Source organism: Epargyreus clarus, unplaced genomic scaffold, assembly GCF_041222505.1.
Source record: "Epargyreus clarus isolate Ecla_fem2 unplaced genomic scaffold, WU_Ecla_fem_2.2 ptg000016l, whole genome shotgun sequence".
Classification (NCBI taxonomy): Eukaryota; Metazoa; Arthropoda; class Insecta; order Lepidoptera; family Hesperiidae; genus Epargyreus; species Epargyreus clarus.
This window is the reverse complement of record NW_027332224.1, coordinates 7,961,865-7,985,171: the sequence shown is the minus strand read 5'-3', so window position 1 is coordinate 7,985,171 and position 23,307 is coordinate 7,961,865. Positions and strand designations below refer to the sequence as shown.

Genomic DNA, 23,307 nt, shown 5'->3' with positions numbered 1-23,307 from the left:
ACGGTGCTTAATATCAATTGTTATGGTTTTCTATTAATTTAATTGCAAAATGCAGAATTACTTTAAAAAACTTGTACAAAGCACTTGTAAAAATGACTTCTACATTATTTAAATAATATATTTCACTATTTTCACCTGATCAGGCATATGTCGTCTCCGCTCGCACGTGGACGCACAGCCCACGCCCACGCCCACTCCCATGCCTGTCATGGCTGTAAATATCCAACATAATATTTTAATTTCAAATAAAAAAGAGCCTTTACAGCCCCACACTAGGATCCCCTTTTTTACATCATTGACAGATTTTTTGTCGACTAGCTAAGGAAGTCGTCTAAAAATCTAAAATTTCAAAAACATTTACATACAGCGTAAGTACAAAAGCGTTTTTATATTATAAAAATTGTTTCCCAAAAAAATAAGCATCTACATAAAAATGAGCGAATGAATAAAGTATGAGTTCAATAAAAAAACAACTAATAAAAATAAAAAAAGCAAAGTGAATGAACCTAAGTATTCGGAGCGGTAGTCGTTGATGTCGCAGCGGCGGGCGGCGGGCGACGCGCGGGCCGTCGGCGGCTCGTCGCTGCCCGCGGACGGCGAGCGCGCCTCTAGCGCACGAAATCAACGAAACAATAATATAAAATGTGCAACGCAAAATTAAAACGTGCGGTGTAGCGTACAGTTAGCTTTTATACGCACACTGTGTACAATATACATATACAATGGCAAATAATAAAAATATAATGGTAATAAAAATAATTATGAATACGACTCTATAGCTTTTAGAAACTATGTGTAAAATGTGTCTGTGTGTATGCCAATGCGCGTGCGCGCGTGTAAGTATGTTTATGTATGTATCTGTGTGTGTATTTGTATGTGGGTGCGGGTGCCGGTGTGCGTGCTGGTGCCGGTGTGTGTGCGGGTGCGGGTGTGTGTGTGTGTGCGGTCACTCACCGACATACGTGGGCACCATGCGGCGGTCGAGCGAGTGCATGTGCGTGGCGTGCTGGTGTGCGTGCGGGTGCTGGTGTGTGTGCGGGTGCGGGTGCCGCGCGGGCTCGTACTCGGCGGGCGGGGCGCGGGCGAGCGTCAGTGTGGAGGACACGAGCGCACTCGGCGCGTCCACACTACCCGCTGATACTGCGAAGAAAGAAGGTTATTTGTACATCATTACATCAGGAAAATCTTAAAATAATTAAAAATAATTTTATTTTCTGACTTTTTATTAAAGAAATCTTAAATGCCAATCAACAAAATAATTTCTTCTTTAATCTTTTATTTTGGTAAGGAAATAAATTACAAAACCATTGATACAAAGTGACACGACACGGCACGAAATGTAGCGTAACGTAACACATTGTATCATTTTTTATACCTTAAAAATAAAATTTTCTACAAAGACAGAACAATTCACTAGACAACTTCATGGTGTCATAAATATTTGACGGTTTTGAAGAATAAGTGGTCTAAAGTATAAGTTCAAAAATAGTAAAAAATGTTTACTTTTACTGGCAGAGCTATGCAGACTCTTGTCGATGTGTTTGAGCTCCATTTGGTCGTGGTGGATCCACAGGTCCGGCGGCTTGATGGCCGCGGACGCTGACGCCTTCTGGTATGTGCTGGGGGAGCGATATATTTGAAAGTTAATATTTTTTTTTATAATATGGTAGTAGCAGACGAGCATCCACCTGAAGGTGAATGGCTACTGCCGCCCGGGAATATCTGTGGTCAACCTCAGATAGGATTCCTACCTAGGGTTACCCACAGACGTTGACCTCAGGTACACTGCGCGCTCACCGCGAGCACCGCGCACGTGGTGTGTGTGCGGCTCCAGGGCGCGCGGTGTGTGTGCGGCTCCAGGGCGCGCGGTGTGTGTGCGGCTCCGGGCGCGCGGTGTGTGTGGGCTCACCTGGTGTGCGGCTCCAGCGGCTCGTGCGCGCGGCGGCAGCAGAGCGAGAGCGCGAGCGCGGCGGCCAGCGCGAGCACCGCGCACGCGCCGCCCGCGCTCGCCCACAGCCACGCGGACGTCGCGCCCGGCAGCCCGCCGCCCTCGCCTGACTCTGCGCGCACACGGAACAGACGTCACACACGGTCATCGTCCTACTACACACACAGTCTTACGGGCGAAACCCAACCGACGTTACGGTTCCGTAGAATCCATTTTTTAGCGAAACTTTTAACATAACAAAAACTTGGATAGTTAATTGTATCAAACGTTACTTTGTAATAGCGATGAACGATTGTTGTAAAAAACACAATCGAATAAATCGACAATCGAATGACAATCGACGTTCGAATAACAATCGACATTCGAATAACAATCGACGTTCGAATAACAATCGACATACGAATAACAATTGACGTTCGAATGACAATCAACGTTCGAATAACAGTTGACGTACGAATAACAATCGACGTCCGAATAACAATCGACATTCGAATAGTAATCGACGACCGAATATAAATTTAAAGTAACGCAATGCAGCGGGAAGTTCAAAGAGCGAGCGCGCGTGAGGGCGGGTGTCTTGTACTGTGTGTAGTACTCCTAACTTTCTTTAAGTACATAAGGGACAATTTTAGTTTAAGGACGCGCTGCATTCGTCAAAATGAAATATCGCAATTATATTTTTTGACACGAGTATACTGTATGCTGCATTATATTACGATAATTACGTAATTTAAAGAATTCGTAATTAAAATAATATTAATAAACTGACTGACTAATTTAAAATGTCCAAAGATTAAAATGTGTGGGTTTTTTGATAAAGTAAACTAAAGTCTCCCTTACAATTGAAGAAAATGTTCCGATTCCAACAGCAGGTTAAAACGTTAAGTACCCATGTACCATCTCGGCTTTTAAAAATCTGGTTTTTTGTTATATCATTAAAACAATTACGTGTCAACAATAACTTATGTTAGTAAAGTTGTTTTTTTATATAATTAAAAAGTTCACTTCTTTCCTTTTATTAATATTATTATTATTCCTTTTATTATAATTATATTAATATGAAAGGTATATTATTTGTAATCAAATACACTGCCATAAATGACCAGTCTAACTTAACCAACTCAAGTGTTTTAAGCAAAGAAATTAGCATCCACTGCGTGCTACTAGCTTTGCATGTAACATTATCGTTTTTTTTTTTTACTATAGGCTTGCGTTTGGCTGCAACGTTACCTGATGTTAAGTGAGATGCAGCCTTGGATAGGATACGCTTGCCTAGAAAAAGCCTATAAACCTTTAACTTGAACAATCCCAGGTCGTATCATCGTATGTATCGGGAAATAATCGTTACGCCCTTAACTACAAGACGTGCAAGCAACTCACCAACAGCAGTAGTATAGGTGATGGTGGGGCTGAAGGGCCCGAGCCCCTTGGCGTTGCGCGCCTGTATCTTGAACAGGTAGGTGGTGCGCGGGCGCAGGCGGTCCACGCGGGTGCGGGCCCTGTCCCCCTGCACCTCCAGCGCGGTCCACTCCTCCGCCGCGCCCGCGCCGCCGCGCTGCACCGCGTACATTATCACGTAACCTGCAACACATCGTTAGACTAAAATTAAAATAATTCATTTTACGTAACGCAGCGAAACGTTATCTACCTATTAAAAATGAAGGTCATTATTATATTACATTTCATATACAGGGTGAATTTTTCAAATAGGCCTTCAGGGCCAAATCCGAAACTACAGATAAGCGAAAAATTCTGAAAGGAGGAAAAGTTACAAGACCGATTTTGATAAAAAAACTAAAACTGCATCATTCGTTTTTTAAAATATCTTCTTCCATAAGCGGGTAGCGAATGAGATCATTTTGAAAAAATACACCCTCTATATTATTCTACTATTTAATAGTGTCGCTTATAGAATAAAATTCTGGGAAGTAATGATAAATGACAAACTAAAGGAAAAGACTCAAATTGAAGAAAAGACATATCTAAAGAAATTTAAAAAATGTTATTATTTTTTCACTTAACACTTTATTTTACTTATCCTTCCTATCTCCCTACCTCATCCACCACTTCTCATCTATGAACTCCCCGACAATCTTATCTTTGTTTCTCCTCTCTTGTAGGGCAAGAAAGGAGAAACAAGAGGAGTAAGTAAGGACTTACCCCTCATCTTTCTCTACCTTGTCTTTTTTTTCTACATAGTGTTATCTTATACAATTTTTCCCTACTTTGCCCTAGCTCCTCCGCCAAACCTTTTCTTGTACTTCCTCACGCCATCTTTCCCGGTTTCCCCAAAACAGTACCTATCAATGAGTAGTTTATTGGGTACGCGCGGCGCAGAGCCTGGCTCCCCTTGGGGGTCGAAGATTGGGGGTCGGGGGGACACGCGAGGTGTCACCAAATACACCACTTACGAGATCAACTCAACTCAACTCAAAACCCTTTATGAAATCAGGCCTTACATCAAAGAAGAACTTAGAATATTGCTGTGTGCCACCTTAGTGCTCTCGCAATTTAACTACTGCAGCTCTATATATGGGCCTAGACTGAATGCCAACATTGAAAGAGCCATACAAAGAGTCCAAAATGCATGCATTCGTTTTTGCTTCAATGTCCCCAGAAGGCGCCACATTACTCCCTACCTAAATGATAGGGGTATTTTAAATATGTGTGCTAGGAGAGAGCTTCAGTTTGCTTGTACCGTGCAGAGAATACTATGGAATAAGAAACCGGAATATCTTTTTGAAAAGCTTGTTTGGATTAAGGATATTTCGAATCGAAGTGTACGTTCCAACTCGCAAACCCTTTTAGTGAAGCCTGCACAGAAATCAAAGAGATATCGAGCGTGTTTCAAGTTTGCTGCAGCAAGCATTTGGAACGATCTGCCTCCACCTCTTAGAAATAAAATGAGCCCAGACACCTTCAAAACAAAATATAAATTGGCCTTGTTAAAAAAGCAACTTGCTGCAGAAAGCCTGAAACACGCTTACTGGAAGTGCTTAGCCCTGAAAGAGTTTTTCACGAGTACATAACAAACACATTTTTTATTATTTATATATTATAGGCATATTGTTTTTTATCCCAGTATTTCATTATAGCTCCATGTGACCATTCCGAGGCACGAATACCATACCACAAATACATGCATATACATATTAACACACACACACACAAACACACAAACACACACACACACACACACAAACACACACACACACACATAAATGTTAAACATTATTTGTTGCATAATGTGCATAAGCAATATAGAGCAAATTAGCGAAGCGGCGATCGGGGAATGAACTCTTCCCTCCCAAATAACACCTCAGGGAGAGGGAGAGTCTGAAAAACAGCGCTGCACGAGGTAACCCGTGCTAGCACAAGCTGAGACTCTTCCTTTGCTCACAACAAAATATTATTGTGTGAATTAGATTTAAGTTTTTAATCATTTCTTTTTTGTATCTTGTGTGGCAATAAATCATTATTATTATTATTCTTCAAAGATTTTGTGTTCTCGACCTGAGGTCGGTTTTGCTTAAATCAGGTACGGGCTTACGCCAAGTAACCTGATTCCTGGGTGTTTGCGTGATTGGAGTGAGTGCTGATGGATGTGTTTGGCGTATGTGTTTGTGTGTTGTGTGTAGTGTTACGTGTAGATGTGTTCTGTGTGGCTGTGTCAGGGAGAGTGTCTCGGTGTGTTTGAAGTGTAAGGGTAGTTGGATTCAGAAAGCGACGGACTATAGAACAAGTATCGATAACTATTGATTTTTGTAGGGGTATATATGTATTTTCGTGCAGGTCTAGTAATTTAAGTGCAGTTTTTAGTGTTTTAGGTATAACACCGGTAGAAGAGATAATAATAGGGATGATTCTAACGGTTTCTTGGTGCCACATTTGCTTAATTTCATCAGCTAGGGGTATGTATTTTTGGATTTTTTCTGTATGTTTCTGTTTTAGGTTGTGAGTATTGGGTACTGCAATATCTATGAGGAAGGTAGTTTTGGTAGATTTCAAGGTAAGTGTAATATCAGGTCTATTGCTAAGTATGGTGCGATCGGTTATAATGTCCCTGTCCCAGTATAGTTTTGTTGTATTGTTTTCTAATACATTTTTCGGTTTATATTGATAGTAAGGTGTGTGTGAATCCAGTAGTTTGTATTTGAGTGCGAGTTGTTGATGTATGTGTTTTGCGACATTATCATGACGATGGGTGTATTCTTTGTTGGCTAGCACACTGCATCCCCCTGTAATGTGGTCTATGGTTTCTGTTGTTTGATGGCATAACCTACATTTATCTGTGTCTATTGCTTCTTTGAGGATGTATTTAGAATAATTACGTGTCTTAATAATTTGGTCCTGTATCGCTATGAGGAAACCTTCTGTTTCGCCAAATATATTGCCTTTAGTGAGCCATGTGCAGGATGCATTACAGTCTATATGATCCTGTTCTAACTGATGGGGATATTTACCATGGAGTGCTTTCTTTTTCCAGTTTTCTAGTTTTTGTTCATCTGAGAGAATTTTAAGTTTTGGGTCATATACGCTATTGTTTAATTGTAGAGGTGTTCCAGATATGGAAAGGCGGACTATTGCTTTATGTAAATCACTTTCCATGGCTTTTGTAAGGAAATATGTACGTAGGTTATCTATTTGAGTGTAATGCAAATTTTTGATATCTATGAATCCGCGGCCACCGAATTTTCTCTTGAGTGTAAATCTTTGTATTGCAGAGTGAATGTGATGTATGCTATGTGTATTGCTTGCTTTTCTGGTTATAGTGTTAAGAGCTTCTAATTCAGTGTCTGACCATTTAATGATGCCGAATGAGTATGTTAATATAGGTATTGCGTATGTGTTAACTGCTTTTACTTTATTTCTTGCTGACAATTGTGTATTGAGTATTTTGTGTAGTCTTTGTTTATATTTAATTTTGAGTGTATTTTTTATGTGTGTGTGATTTATGGAGGTGCACTGTTGATATCCAAGGTATTTATATTTCTCTTTTGATTCCATGCTATCTATTCTTTTCCCCTGTATTTCAAGTTCGAATGGATCTGTTTCTTTTTGTTGGCCTTTAATGATGCTATTAATTTTACACTTGTTAGTTCCGAATGTCATTTTTATATCTGTACTAAATTGTTCTGTTAGTTTGAGTAAATGATCTATTTGTTGTCTGTTACTTGCGTATAGTTTGATGTCATCCATGTATAGTAGGTGTGTGAGTCTTATGTTAGATTCCCTATCAATAACGTAACCGTAACCCGTTTTGTTAAGTATTCTGGATAGGGGATTGATAGCTAGGCAGAACCACAGAGGGCTGAGGGAGTCACCTTGAAAGATACCGCGTAATATTTTTAGTGGTTGTGTGCATATTGAAGTGTTGTTTGTGCGCAAATTTAATTTAGTGGTCCAATGATTCATTGTGTATTGCAAGAAATCTATTAATTTGTTGTCAACCTTGTATATTTTGAGGACATGTATTAACCACGAGTGAGGAATGCTATCGAATGCTTTTTCGTAATCTATGTAAGCGTAATATAGGTTTCTGTGTTTCTGTTTCACTTGATTATGTATTTCTGTGTCTATTATCAATTGTTCCTTGCACCCTCTTGATCCTTTACAGCAGCCTTTTTGTTCTTCGAGTATGATGTGATTTTGTGTGATGTGTGTATTAAGTTTGGATGAGATGATGGATGTTAGTAGCTTGTAGATAGTTGGAAGACATGTGATTGGTCGGTATTTAGATGGATTGGTCGTGTCATTATCTTTGGGTTTTAGGTAGGTTATGCCTTGAGTTAGAAAAGAAGGCGTATCTTGTGGGTTATTCATGAGGTAACTAAAAGTGTTTGCTATATATTTATGTGTCGCTGGTAGGTATTTAATCCAATAGTTCTGAATTTTATCAGGTCCAGGAGCTTTCCAATTTAAAGTTTTCTTTATTGCCTGGGTTACATCATCTTTATCTATTATTATTTCGGGCATAGCTTCTATGTTGTTTATTTCCTGATCTTCTATTTTGGTCCATGAAGGGTGTGCGTTGTGTAGAACTGGTTTTGACCATATATTTTTCCAATAATTATGTATATCATCCTTATTGGGGTTTTGTATAATTTGTATATGATCCGTATCTAATTTTTGATAGAATAGTTTTTGATTAGTGGTAAACAATTTATTGTGTGCTTTTCTTTGGTTGCTTATCTTATATCTACGTAGTCGTTTGGAGTATGCCTGTAATTTCTGTTTATTTTTATCTAGTTGTTCTAAAATTTCATTTCTGCTTCTATTATTTGGATTTAATTTGTTTTGTTTCTTTTGTGTTAAATTTCCGTTTAGATATTGAGTAAGTTGACCTATTTCCTTCCTTAACGTTATAATCTTCTTCTCTATCCTTTCTTCCCACTGCGGTTTCTTTTGTTTGATTATTGTATTGGGGTTATAATTATTATTATTGTTTACAGATTTTTTTATATGTTTAGTGTGTAAGGTCGCGGCAGTTTGTGCTGCGCAATATATCAATGTATGTATTTCTTCAAGAGTTACTGAGTTTTTAGTTTTTAAGTGTTTTTCTACTATTTCATTAACGGTATTAATAGTTCTAATAGTATAGCGTGTTGCTTGAAGTTTAGGTATGGGGGGCCTAAGCGTTGGGTCTGTTCCTGTATAGTTTATGAGCATTTCGGCAAATGTATTTTCTATTGTATCATAGTCTATTGGATCTAACGGTTTCATTGTCCTTTGTGGTTCTTGTGTTTGACTGTGTTCGCTATTTTCAGGAGCCTGACATGGTTGTGTTGATGTGTTGATGGGTAACGAGTGTGTGTGCGAGTGTTGTGTGTGAGTGTGTTGTGTGTGTAAGTGATTGAGCGTCTGCGTGTGTTGAGGATTGAATGCTTGACTGGAGGAATGTGTGATTAATCCAAAGTTATTAATTGTAGGTGAAGTGTTTAAGGGAGTTTGTATGTTGTTTGTGATAGTGCAATCGTTTGATGTGTTTGAGGAAGACAGTATCAATGACACTGACTCTTTTATGCGCTCTCTTTCGATAAATGTTAATCTATTGTTTCTATGGATTACCCTTATTTGATCTGCAAGCCGTTGTTCTGATATGTGACTTAGTTCAGGAAAACATACAGCAAATTTTTGATGTAGCTGTGGTCTCCAAGCAGTAAGGTTTGTCTCATTGTGTGTGACTACGTAGTAGCAACGGAGGAGTTCTCTGTTTATTTGATCAGTCCATTTCATCCGTTGTCTACTTTTTCCAGCGAGGGTGGTTGCAGGAAGCATGTCCTGCAAAACACTTCTTGCTGGTGTGTTGGTGATGGGTGATAGTGAATGTGTGTTATGATTTACGCGGTTTTGTACATTATTTTGTGGAACTCGCGTGGGATTGATGATGTCAGTGATGGGTACAGGAGAAATTGCGTGAGCTTCCTGTGCAACATCACATGACAAAGGTGTTGTGGTTGTGGATGTTGATGGAGAATGTTGGAATTCATACGAGTGTGGTGATGAGCTGGGTGACTGAAATAGACTATGTGTGGATGATATAGGTGATGATGAATGCGTGGTGATGTGTGACGGTGATTCAACTGCAACAGTATGAGACTGGGCAGTTTTATGCGAGACGTTGCCCCCCCCAGAATACGTGGGGCAGCCCGAACCAGAAGGCTCGGGGCGGGATTCTCCCTCGCGGGTACCCGCCTGGGGTATTTGCCTGTTTCTTAGACGCATCGCATATTTTAGATACTATTGCTCCGTTGGTCACTAGGATTGTGTAGCAGAGTGCTATCTAGTGTCCGCCCCTCACGTGGCAACAGATGGTCGTGCTGGACGTGGAGTTAGGTTTATGAGGGGCTTATTATTATTATTATTATTATTATTATTATTATTAGATAGCGCCGATATAGAGAGGCGAGGTCAATGGCCCTAGATGGAGAAGCGGCGAAGGGCTGGGAGGATACGCCACCTCATCATCAGCCCATTACTGTCCCATTGTCGAGCACGTGTCTCTCATAATGAGAAGGATTAGGCTATAGTTCACCGCGTTGGACAAATGCGTATTGGTAGACTTCACATACTGTAGAGGTTTTTTTTTAAATCTCTCAGGTTTCCTCACGTTAATCCTGGGATTTGTACCTCAACCTCTCGATTGAGAGGCCGAATTTCTTAACCACTAGGCTATCACTGTCTTACCCATAGATATAGGATGTCAGCGAAAAAATTCTAAGTCTATAGTCTTACCACATACACGCCACCTACCTGTCAGCAAGCCGTTGGGTCGCAGGGGCGGCGCCCAGGCGAGGTCAATGGCGCGGGCGCGGGGCGCGGCGGCGGCGGCGCGCAGGTCGCGCGGGGCGGAGGCCGGCGCCGCCTCCAGCGTCGTGTTGCTCGCGATCATCGACCAGGGGGACTCGCGACCGCCTGGGGGACAGGGGGACACGTGAGGCTTATATACACACGAGGTCGCGTTCCGATCTGATAGTAGTTTAAGAAAATATTGTAACTGACAATTTGTAAGTGCCGCCATTGGCCTATACAAAATAAATATATTTCATTTCATTACATTTATAACGGACTGCAAATGTAATTAGGGTTTACTTTCGCGTGATAGAGGTTCGTATTTCCGTAGAGATTCGTGTTTCTTCAGCAAGTATTTAATTGCGACTGTTTTAAAAATGTAATACACGCTCTTATATGGCGCATTAACAAATCGTCTCAACACGGACATTATTATGATGTGCAGTGATCGAATAATTGTTGGTTTTTGACAATGTACGTCAACTATTAAGTTTGTCTATGTTTATACTTAGTCTATAGTCATGTTACATTTGAATTACAATAAGGCATTTTTTTATCAAGGATATTTCATTTAGATAAAAAAAATACAATAAATCCTATTCAATAAATGTGTATAAAATCGATAAAGAACTAGACAGAATATTAATGAAAGATTGTAAAAATTTTTAATACTATATAAATTTATATACTAAATACAAAAATACAAACATGACTAAGAAATGCAATATTTTCCTACATTATTTCTAAACAAAAAAATCTTTAAAGAAATCTTCATAAATACAAAAAGTATAAATATATAAATGAACATACTGACCCTTGATCAACTTAACAGCGAACTCATAGTGCGTGTAGGGCCGTAGGTCGTCCAGCATGCAGTTGAGGTCCGTGGCGTTGTAGGTGCGGGTTCGACCCCCGGCCGACGAGTAGCGCACCACGTACCGACGACCGTCTGTCGCGGTCTGAACAAACACACAATAAATAAAATAATAAATTATCTCTTAATTAATTTTAATTTCAAGATAATAGAATCTGTGGTTATGTAGGGTTGATTAGAGATGTGAATGGGCAACAGTGGCCAGCATCAGGTGGACTGAATGTTGAAGAAAATTTGAAGTTAAAGCGAGGTGATATTGACTGAGTAGTAGTTTTTTAAATAGCATTTTTATTAATTAGTATTTGGAAAAATAGTGTTCAGTATATTAGCATGAAATAAAAAGGTACCTGTCCTTTGGGTAGCGAGGGGTCCGTCCAGTACACGACAGCCGTCGTCCCGCTCAGCATTATGACCTGAAATAATATTTAAAATTGTGACCGCTATAACAGCAAATACTAAAAATATCTTTAAAATATATGGGGTCGCCATACAAGAAACTGCTATTTTTCGGTGTTTTTCACTTTATCTATGAAACCGTAATAAATGCACTTGATCAGCGCTGCGGACTATGGCCTAATCCATCTCATTCTGAGAGGAGACCGAGCAGAGAGTTGATGACGGATCGTCTCAAAACGGCCGCGGTTATTCCACCGCCTGTCTCCTGAGCGACTACATTAGTCGTAACTTGAGTCCGATGGGCGGTTCATACCGCGCTCATGCGCGGGCGTGTCGTCGTCGGCGTCGTTGCGGTCATAGGGGTCGTCGGGGTCGTCGTGACCAACTACAGTGACGTCATCCGTCGTACCTTGAGTCCGATGGGCGGTCTGAGCACGGGCGTGTCGTCGTGACCAACTACAATGACGTCATCCGTCGTACCTTGAGTCCGATGGGCGGTATGAGCGCGGGCGTGTCGTCGTGACCAACTACAGTGACGTCATCCGTCGTACCTTGAGTCCGATGGGCGGTCTGAGCACGGGCGTGTCGTCGTGACCAACTACAATGACGTCATCCGTCGTACCTTGAGTCCGATGGGCGGTATGAGCGCGGGCGTGTCGTCGTCGGCGTCGTCGCGGTCGTCGGGGTCGTCGGCGTCGTCGGGCTCGTCGTCGTCGGGCTCGTCGCCCGCGTCGGCCCCGCCTCGTGTCCGCACCGTCGCGTACACCGCCGGGCCCAGGCCCAGCGCGTTGCTCGCGCGGAGCGATATCACGTACTCCGAATTTGATTCTGGTGGGATTATAATACTTCATTACATTATTTATTATTATTGAATACAATATATTATTGACTTCTAATGCATAGTCAATATATTTAAATGTATGGGTTTATATCATACTGTTGAAAATGTATTTTTAGTGTTTTTTTTACTATTATAATCTAACTTTTAAGGAGACAATACGAATTACGAAATTACGAAAATAATCCGAAGATTAAAAGTTTGCAATGTCAATTAAGTCACTACTTTACCTTTTTTTTGCTGACTGAACGAAAAATATTAGTTTCGTAAAAAAATATATCTGTCGATATTTTGAAAACGGGACAAATTAGCTGAATTTCTTTCTGCATTGATAATGCGTTCCAAATTAGCAATGTTAAAAATTTTCAATACACGAAATCACCGCGACCCTTCAAACCAGCGTACAAAACACTTAATCTTCTCCTTGAGCCCCCAGCTGAGCCAGCAGCCACACTCACCCAGCCCCCGGATGACGTGCGAGTGCAGGTGCGCGGGCAGGTCGCGCGCGTGCTCGTCGGGCACGCCGAGCCCCCAGCCGGCCAGTGACCCCGCCCCCTCCCCCTCCCCCCTCCCCCCGGCACACTCACCCAGCCCCCGGATGACGTGCGAGTGCAGGTGCGCGGGCAGGTCGCGCGCGTGCTCGTCGGGCACGCCGAGCCCCCAGCCGAGCCAGTAGCCGCGCACGCGAGCCCCCTCCTCCCGGCCCTCTCCTCCCCACCACACCGAGATCCAGTCGCGGCCGGCACGCGCTGAAATGAAACGTACTTTTTAGTTAAAACTAAAGTTGCAAGTTGCAAGAATGGCTTCATGAGAAAGCCATTCTTGCAACTGACTAGATTGAAATCGACCGACAGGTTTAGAACAAAAGGAAAAGATATAATTACCTTTACACATAATGCAAAGAGGCGGTACTAATTGACGAGCGGCGAGAGCGTAGAAGAAGGGTTTGAAGTAAGGCAAGTAAGGAAGGATGTGGTATATGTCGGAGGCGTATGTACTCACTGACGAGCAGCGAGGGCGCAGCGTGTGTGTGTGTATTTCGGAGGGATGTGTCCTCATCAACGAGCGTCGAGATTATGTGTGTTGTGTGCGTTTGTGACGGAGGGGTGTGTACTCACTGACGAGCGGCGGCGGCGCGGCGGGCACGGCGGCCTCCCCGCGCTCGCGGCCGAGCGTGCTGGCCGACACCCACTCGCTGAACGGGCCCGAGCCATTCGCGTTGATCGCGCACACGCGGATCTGCGGACAATGCACGGTGCCTCTTTGTCAATACTATTATTCCATAATTACTTTGTTATAGTCCGCGTAAAACTGCTAGTCCGCCCTGAATATAGAAATGAATCGCGTCGCCATAGCAAATCGTATGACTCCACACAGAGTTGCTCGCAACAACTTCAGAGCGGACTAGCAGTTTGGCACGGGCTATACGTGTCTGCCTTTACATGTGTTATTAAAAGATTTTTTCACTCTCACATCCATAGATTAACAGACAACGCACTGAAACAAGACTTTCGAAGATGCAGCATAATCCCAAAGATAAATGATCAAAAATATCGGCATTGGTTTTTTTTTACTTTTCGTTTTTCTCACAAAATATTTATATTTATATTACATACTTATATTATTACTTAAATTTATTTTGTAACTTGATCAAATGTTTAAAACGTAATATTATTACGTTTTAAATTATTGGTAATTTTACTAAATCGAACATACCTGGTAAGTAGTAGCAGTATCGAGTCCTCTCAGCTCAGCGCGTCGCGCATCAGCCGGCGTCGTGAGCGACTCCGCGCGGCGTCGCTGACCCCCCGCGCCCCCCTGTCCCCCGGACCCCCCCGCCCCGCCGGGCAGCGGGCCCGGTGCGGCCCCCTGCGCCGGCCCCGTGGCGCGGTACCGGATCTTGTAGCCGGTGAGCGCGCCGCGGTGCGACCGGGCCGGTGGCGCCTCCCAGCGGACCAGGATCGACTGTATACCACACGTGATATCAGATATGGATTATCTATACATATAAATAAAATTGGAGCGTCTGTTTTTAATATTGAAATAACCGCTTTTTACTACATGCATATGAATAGAATTTTTGTTTGTCTGTCTGTTTATTCTGGCTAATCTTTGAAATGGCTGGACCGATTTTGACGTGACTTTTATTGGTAGGTAGCTGATATAATAAGGAGTAATTTAGGCTATTTATATTTTAGAACTAGCTGTGCCCTGCGGTTTCAGTCGCGTTAGAATTACTTTTTAACGCAGGTTAAACCTCGGGGCACAGTTAGTAAGAAATAAATAGATTGTTCGGAAAGTAATTTAGTTTTTTCTCGAGGTAGGATTTAATTGTATTTTATTATAAGAAAATTGTCTTTTATTTTCACAAGTTTTTCAACTCCAAATTCCCGCCTATTACGGGGTCAACGGCGGGTGACAGGTTACCTTCATAGCGTATCATAAGCGACCTGTCACACTAATATTTCCTATTGGGGCAACATATAACTAACATACGGTATCACTCGCGGCCTGTGCAGTGGCGTTCCCGGACGGCGGTCCTTGGGCGGTAGTAGTCACTTATTACGAGCGGCGAAGACGAAGAGTGTGTGTGTGTGTATGGTGTCGGGTTGTGTACTCACTGCCGAACGGCGGCGGCGCGGTGCGTCGGCGGCCTCATCGCGCTCGCGGCTTTATTACTAAGTGGACTGCATGCTCGTCTGCTACTCCTATAACTATCATAAGCAACATACGGTATCGCTGGCGGCCTGCGCGGTGACGTTCCCGGGCGGCGCGGCGGGCGCGTCGCTGGGCGTGGCGGCGGCCAGCTCGGCCGACGCGGCGCCGCCCACCGCCGCCACGCGCACGCGGTACGCCGCCGCCGCGCGCAGCCCCGACACCTCCGCCGACAGCCCCTCCGCGAACTGGGTCTGCTCGCGACCCGACTCCACCTGGGGACATACAAAACTTAAAACATGTAATTTAGAAATGTTAACTTTATTGTGTAAAAATAAGCGAAGTCAAAATTGGCTGATAAAATCGGGCTCAAAAATGGCCTGAATTGCCTCGAGAAAAGAGTGGTCCGGCCGTACACCCAGGTTACGCCCAGGATTCATATTTTATCTACTAATGACTAAGAATTAACGAGAGAAGCTTTCAGGAGAGAATTATTTTTTACACCTTTTTAATAGCTTTATGTTATAATTCTCCGGGAATATCACAAAAAGTTAATTTTACACCTTGCACGTTTTTGGTAAAAACTAATGTTCAAATTGAACCGTGAAAGATCGCCACGAGTCCAATTAATTTAGATGGAATTTCCTTAACAATTCCTTCAGCAAATTGTGTAATAATCGAAAAGTGACTTAGGCACACAGACCTTACAAAACAAATACAGGTCTGTGCGTAGAAACCTCATCAAAGAGTCTCTAAAAATACTCACAAAGTAAAAAAGAGCATATATGTATCACAGGCTTAAAAGTAAGAACCGGGAGGAGACCTTTGGGTCGGTAGTGATTACCCACCTCGGTATAGAACACCTGGTACTTGGCGGGCGGGGCTCCGCCGGGCGGCAGCGGCGGCGCGGCCCACGTGACGCGCAGCGCGTGCGCGCCGAGCGCCGTCAGCCGCACGTCGCGCGGCGGACCGAACGACACCTCCTCCTCCGGCGTCGACACCTCCAGCAGCTGCGGGAGGACAGTGGTAGTGTAGTGTAGACACGTATAGTCCGCGCCAAACTGCTAGTCCGCTCTGAAGTTGTTGCCAGCAGGTGTAGTCATACAATTTGCTATGGCGACGCGACTCATTTCTATATTCAGAGTGGACTAGCAGATAAGTATATTTAACGTACTCGCAGATCTGACAAAGAGCGTTTTTTTTTGTATATAATATAGGAGTAGTAGATGAGCAATATGAGCATGCAGTCCACCTGATGGTAAGTGGCTACTGACGCTCATGGACATCTGTAATCAACCCCAAATAGGATTAGATATTCCTACTACCAATGCGCCGCTACCCCTGAGGACTAAGCTGGAACGCCTCGGAAAAGTCTGTCTCCCTTACCACACCCTTCAAAACGGAACACAGCAGCGCCTAACACTGCTGTTATTACATAGAAATAGGTGTGACGGTGGTACCGACGGAGTCGAACCACAAAGGGTTCTACCACCTTCTGACACTTCTGACACTCCTACCACAAAGAGCGTACAGAAGAACACCTACCGGTTAAAACACCTTGGGGTTTTAACCGGTAGGAGTCTGGCAAATCCTCTCTACTACCTCCGCGGCTGAGAGGAACCCATGACACAGATTAATAAATCGTTACTACCATGATAGGATTCCCCACGAAAAAAATAGGCAAGTAAGTACTTCTGACGTGCCTACACACTCTCATGAAGGCGGTGGTAGAGGTGATGGTAAAAGTTTCAGTGACGGTGGTACCTGCGTATGCGGCGAGGCGGCGGAGCGCGTGTATGCCCGCGCACTGAAGGTGTAGGTGGTGTTGGGTTGCAGCGCCGCCACGTTCATCTCGCGACGCTGCGCAGGACCGCGGGACACGCGGGAACTACACAACGACAACAACAACAACATTATTGACAACAACCTTTTCATTATTATATCAATCATATCATGAAGAAATTTGTCATAATAGGCATGATGACAGGCATTGAAAAAAAAATTGAGCAACTGACGTCATGCCTCACTCGCGTCACCGTATTACGAACTTTTCTGTAATGTTGAGACGTGACGTCACCAGCAGACATTACAACATACGCGAGCGTATGTGCGCTTATTTAAAAATAAGTAAAACAAATCCTATTAGCATTATATGATTATTATACGTGTTGTTATTACGTGTATAGTCCGCGCCAAACTACTAGTCCGCTCTGAATATAGAGACGAGTCCCGTCGAATAGCAAATTGTATTGTGCCGTCCGCTGCCCGCTCTCGCCCGCGAGGACATAACTGCGTTAGTGTGCCCTTACGTTGCTACGGAATATATGTTTGTAGTTGTGGGCAACAACTTCAAAGCGGACTAGCAGTTTGGCACGGACTATATCTACATTTAACACTACAAGACATTGAACTCCGTCAAATACATTTACATCATAATCCTTAACTTTGAAATCATGATAAATAACAACATAACATTACGCACACACACAAATATTAACATTCGAAATATAACCTTAAAACTTATAATATCAAAAAGCACCCTCACCGTTCACTCCCCTTAACGCTGTACACGACCGCATAGCCCGTGATCTCTTCCAACTTGTGCTCGGGCTCCTCCCAGCTGAGCGTCACGAACCTGTGCTTCACTATAACCGCTTTTAACTCCTTAGGCGCGGAGACTATAGTCCCGTTCACCGGCTTAAGGTCGTCTATATAGTCGTCGGCAGCGTGAAAGGAATAATCCACGTTATTATAATCGTACTCCAATGGCTCAGAGGTGTAAGCCGAAGAAGTCTCGCCGAGGTAGTCAGGCTCCTCTGGTGCCTCGATCAGGCTGTTGAATATGTCGTGGGTACCGTTCGGGTGGTTCGGAAGGGGGACGGGTTTGGGTTCGAGGTTCGGTTGGGACATACCACCCGATTTCGAGTCTGGAATGGAATGAACGAAAACGAAAAGTGAACGAAAAGAAACAAAAATAAAAAATAACAAAAATAAAGAAACTTAAAAGGTATAAAATAAATAAAATCGATAAACCAAAAATAAATAAACACAATATGTCGTCATTACAAAACAGTCGATAAGTTAAGGATAACAACAAATATTTTACATGTTACCAGAAAATAAATAAAGTGTGATGAAGGACAGTAAGGAATTTATTTTTACAATTTTGTTGAACATATTGCAATACTCAAACTCCAAATAATTTAATAAATATTTTGTAACTTTTTTAAAACTCAATGTCAGATTTTTTTATAATATAGAAGTAGCAAATCGAGCATACAGTCCACCTGATAAGTAATGGATAGTGACTACTGCCGCCCATGGAGAGCGGTAATCAACCCCAGATAAGATTAAATTTCTACCAGATACCTCTGAAGACTACATTAGAATGCCTCGGATAAGTATATCTCCCTTACCACACCCTTCAAACCAGAACACATCAGCGCTTAAAACTGCTGTTATGAGGCAGAAATAACTGTGGTGGTGTTGTCGCCACGAACCATAGAAGATTCTATCACCTTAAAGAGTTTAATTACAGATATCCACTTGAAAATTTCCACTTACCATCAAGACTACATGCTCGTTTGCTATTTCTATATAAATAATTAACTACGAGTTGAATTCGTACACGAAGGGTTCCGTACTACACATCATCTGTAAAAAAATTAAGTGTCTATCTATTACGGTTCATGAGATAGAGCCCTGTGACAGACGGACAGACTGCGAAGGCTTAGTAATAGAGTTGCGTTTTTACTTTGTGTACGGAACTCTAAAAAAGAAGTTTAAAGAAATAGTAGTTAGGTGTCTCCAAGCAGCGAGTGACGTCACCTTCCTCCGGCGGTAAGACCACGAGCCGCAGCGCTGCGGTGGCGCTGCCGGCGGGCGAGGAGGCCGAGCACTGGAACACCCCTGCGTCCACTGACAACACGCCCTGGATGCGGAGCGAGGTGCTGTGGGTGGAAATATATAAGAAATATGTAAATTCTCATAGGCATGTCAAGAAATTAGATTTGACTTTGTATAGTCCGCGTAAAACTGCTAGTGTTCGGTGCATCGCACCTACAATGTGAAATCAGCAAAACGTTGTCACGCGGCGGCGCGCCGCGCGGTTCAGTTCGCATCGTTCGCCCTTACCCTACATACCCCAATAATTATAATATTGTAATTTCTAACTATTTTCACGTCATGAAATATATTTTAGCATCTCAAATTTGGCTTCTTTTATTTGTGCTATCTACGGACTGCACATTTTGGTCCTTCGATCTACTTGATCTAGCGCGCGGTGGAGATCAAAAGCGGGGCCTCGCATTTAGTTACATGCCGCAATACCACTTGGCAGTAACCTCGTGTCCATCGAAAAGGTGGGTAACCTAGGTGGCCCGTTAAGCAATTGTTCTCTATGTGTGTGTGTGCGCATGTGTGTGTGTGTGCGCATGTGTGTGTGTGTGTGTGCGCACCCGTCGACGAGCGCGATGTCGTGGTGGTTGGGCGTGAGCGGCTCGCCGTCCTTCAGCCACGCGGTGACGGGCGGCGGGCGGCCGCGCACCGCGCAGCGCAGCGTGGCGTCGCCCGCCGCGCGCGCAGACACCGCGCGGCCCGCGGGCAGCGTCACGCGGGGCGGCGTCTGCGGGGGAGAGAGGGAGACATTAAAAATCACATAGCTGCTTTTCATCAATAATCGCTCAACTCAAAACTATTAATTTTATAGAAGAGCCAAAAATCAAAACGTTATGTACACGGAAAATATACAGACTAATAATTTAATACAATATTTAAAACAAACAGAAATAATATGAAAATGTAATTTAAAATTGTGCAGATATGTCACACGAAAATGACAGATTTTTTGTGTGTTATTCATATAAAAAAATCGTATATTAATAAAGTCCATCAGTTAATAAGAAGGTACAAGTAGAGACCGCGCCGAACTCCTAGTCCGCTCTGAAGTTATTGCAAGGTGTAGTCAAAGAGCCAATACGATCGCACACGTAGTTGATGGCGCCGGTGTCAGACTGTACCAACTAGGACCCAGGGCACTGACCATGACATGCAGCTGCGTGGAGTGGTCGGCGGAGTCCAGACGGTTGGTGGCGCGGCAGGTGTAGGCGCCGGCGTCCAGCGCCCGCGCCGACTGCACGCGCAGGGAGCCGGCGCCGACCAAATAGAAGCGCGAGTCCAGGTCGCTGGAGACGATAGCATATACATATAGTTTAGGAAGGGGTTGAAAAACATGTACAAGGTGATTTAAAAACGACATAAAAATCGACTGCAGTAAGTTAGCTGTTAAACGATATTCTGGCAGAAATACGATATTCTATTTTAACTTGTTAGAAAAAAATACAAATATTGAAAAAAACCCGACAGATAATAAGGAGTGATTTAAAAAAAAAAACAAAATCGATACCATTAAGTTAGCAGTAATATTGTAAATTTCCAGAAAGAATTATGATATGATACAATATGTTACGGCGTGTCGTGTCGTATCATTTTGTAATATTTTTACAAGTACATGTCGGTACATGCACTTCTTTATTTTTTTATTAAATACGCCAAATACTTATTCTGTGCATCAGCCATTCTGTGCATACATTACTTATACTCGTACACGCACGAATTTTATTAATTTTAACCTTTTCACAAATCAGGATTGCCCACGTTTTGCCCGCTGTTGCGACAACTAACATATGACGTACTATTGTAGCACTTTTTCGTTTAATACTACTTTTATTCAAGCAGCTGTGTAGTGTATACTTACTTGAGGTCAATGGCGACTCCGTTGTTGAGCCACACCATCTCCGGTTTGGGGTTGCCGACCGCCGCGCAGTCAAATGTCACCGATGCCCCTGTAACACGATAAATGATTTCATAAAAATAATTGGCCAAGTGCGAGCCGAACTAGCATACGGAAGGTTCCGTACCATCACAATTTTCACACATTTTTTAAAATTTAGTATTTGTTATTAATTATAGCAGTCACTGAAGTACATGATGCATTACATTTTTTTTTTTACTGTCTACTTATTACGCTATTATAATAGATAAAGCGAAAAATGTCGCAAATAGCGATGTCTGTCATGCCTAGTGACCCTAGTCATTTTGAAGATATTTTTATTTTTAGTATATTTTTTTTTTAACACGACCACCTATAACGGTAACCATACTCTGTAAAAAAATCCAGTATCTATCTTTTACGGTTACAGAAGATACAGTCTCGAGACAGTCTGTCTCGGTAAGACAGTGGAGGCTTAGTAATAGGGTTCTACCCTTCGGCTACGGAACCCTAAAGAGCCAGTACGTACCTTCCATCACGGTGACGGGCGGCGTGGTGATGAACCGCGGCGCGTACTCTAAGTTCGCGAGCTCCGTGTTCTCGCGGGAGATACAGTCCCGTGACGGACAAACAGTCAAACAGTCAAACAGCGTAGGCTTAGCAATAGGGTTTTTACTCTTCGAGTACGGAACCCTACAACGAGCCAGTACGTACCTTCCATGACGGTGACGGGTTGCGGCGTGGTGATGAACCGCGGCGCGTACTCCAGGTTCGCGAGCTCCGTGTTCACACGCACGTCTATCTCCGGACCCGTCCTGGAAACATACCAGATGATGTCATCTTGGTGTCAAATGAAACTTTATGACGCATCTACACTTGGCACTTACCAATCCAAACTTCTACAAACGCTTGCACATGTCGCAAGCGCTTGCGGCAAATGCCCATTGATTTCACAACAAATAAAGTCAAACACACTATATACACGTTTGGATTTGTGACGGTTTAGCAAGCGTTCGTGGCATGAGATAAAAAAAAATGTTAATAACGACTTTCGCATCGCATGTCTCTCATATAGGTAAGCAGGTGTTTGAGTATGTGCTCTCAATTCTTTTCTCACTTTCTCTTCTGGCTTTGTTTATTTGTCCCCATTTGTGCCTACAAACATGATACGCACCCATGTATCATGTTTTAAGGTTATCTATTCGTGTTTCAACGCATGTATGATGCGTCGGTGATTATCTGTGTTTGTCCCTGTATGTGTGTATATATGTATGTGTGTGTGTGTGTGTGTGTGTGTGTTTGTATGTCTATCACACTATTTCTTTTTCTATCTCTCTCTCTGTGTGTGTGCGCGCACGTGCCTGTGCTGGCGGTGGTCGGAGGCGAGCGCGACGCGGCAGCGGTACGCGGCGGCGTCGTGCGGCCGCAGCGGGTCCAGCTCGAGCGCGCCGCTCGCGGTCAGCGTCGCGCGCGCTCCCTCCAGACGCACCGGGATGCCGTTCTTCAGCCACGTCACCTGACACACAAAGATGGTTAGGTTACAAACTACTACGTCATCTGAACACAACGATATCCAAACTGAAATGAGGCTACGAACTACTACGACATGTGAAAGAAAACAAAGTTGAAAGTGATAGGAAAAATCACGTAATCAACTTCGACAAACACGGACCTCTAGAAGCAAGATACTTACATTGATTTTAATGCACCTGATCCCAATGCCACGCAACCAACTAGAACCTTCCAGAAGCGAGACCACTATACCGATATTCACATTGAGCATCAACACAGGCGGCGGCGCGTGCAGCCTCGCAGCTCCATACACACGTCGCACGGGTGGCGCGGACGCACTCAACACTTCCAATATAAAACCAACTATAACCTTCTAGAAGCGAGAACGTTTAGTGTTACTCACATTGAGCTTCAATACAGGCGGCGGCGCGTGCAACCTCGCAGCGCCATACACACGTCGCTCGGGCGGCGCGGGCGCGGCGGGCGCGGGCAGCACGCGCAGCGCGAGCCGCGCCGGCGCCGCGAGCCCGCACGGGATCAGCGCCGCCGCGCCCGACACGCCCGATATCACGCGCCCGACCTCAACGAACTCGGGCACCTCTGGAAGTGGGCGGGAGTCGATATTACGATGAGTGGTTCTCAGTACATATTTATTTATTAAAATCAACCAAGATTATTACATTTATATGTGCCACCATTGACTTAAGAACTGGGTATATAGTTAACAATAAATGCATAATCACTCATAGGTCAAAGACTCCTTATAAGCATACAAAAAAAAAAAACGTAATAATAAAAATAAAGACATAAGGGTAACATACCGTAATTCGTCGTATAACCAAAATGTTTATGATTTGATGAGTCTTATATTAGTAGACTAGGAAAATTACCAATCTATGTAGATTGTATTCTAGTTCAATGTGTAATGTATGATTGTATTCTAGTTCAAAGTGTGTGATATTGCGGGCTAACTAATAAGGAAATTGGAACATTCTAATTTATTTTTCTAGCGCTAGACTTTT

At 43.3% G+C, this 23,307-nt stretch overlaps 1 protein-coding gene across 1 annotated transcript in view; it reads right to left on the bottom strand.

The window, feature by feature from the left end:
- Nucleotides 1–23,307, bottom strand: part of fra (neogenin protein frazzled) — a 194,056-nt gene that overhangs the window by 6,000 nt on the left and 164,749 nt on the right. Inside the window, exons 4-28 of the mRNA XM_073081470.1 lie at nt 22,689–22,885; nt 22,129–22,289; nt 21,488–21,588; nt 20,759–20,846; nt 20,045–20,186; nt 19,461–19,627; nt 18,832–18,953; nt 17,549–17,930; nt 16,768–16,891; nt 15,852–16,013; nt 15,081–15,278; nt 14,215–14,313; nt 14,065–14,148; nt 13,467–13,587; nt 12,936–13,097; nt 12,133–12,338; nt 11,462–11,527; nt 11,055–11,199; nt 10,202–10,363; nt 3,329–3,529; nt 1,910–2,060; nt 1,504–1,619; nt 955–1,140; nt 507–608; nt 136–212 (exon numbers count right to left, since the gene is read on the bottom strand). Coding sequence (XP_072937571.1) covers nt 136–212; nt 507–608; nt 955–1,140; nt 1,504–1,619; nt 1,910–2,060; nt 3,329–3,529; nt 10,202–10,363; nt 11,055–11,199; nt 11,462–11,527; nt 12,133–12,338; nt 12,936–13,097; nt 13,467–13,587; nt 14,065–14,148; nt 14,215–14,313; nt 15,081–15,278; nt 15,852–16,013; nt 16,768–16,891; nt 17,549–17,930; nt 18,832–18,953; nt 19,461–19,627; nt 20,045–20,186; nt 20,759–20,846; nt 21,488–21,588; nt 22,129–22,289; nt 22,689–22,885 — 3,722 coding nt within the window. The remainder of the gene's footprint in view (nt 1–135; nt 213–506; nt 609–954; nt 1,141–1,503; nt 1,620–1,909; nt 2,061–3,328; nt 3,530–10,201; nt 10,364–11,054; nt 11,200–11,461; nt 11,528–12,132; nt 12,339–12,935; nt 13,098–13,466; nt 13,588–14,064; nt 14,149–14,214; nt 14,314–15,080; nt 15,279–15,851; nt 16,014–16,767; nt 16,892–17,548; nt 17,931–18,831; nt 18,954–19,460; nt 19,628–20,044; nt 20,187–20,758; nt 20,847–21,487; nt 21,589–22,128; nt 22,290–22,688; nt 22,886–23,307) is intronic.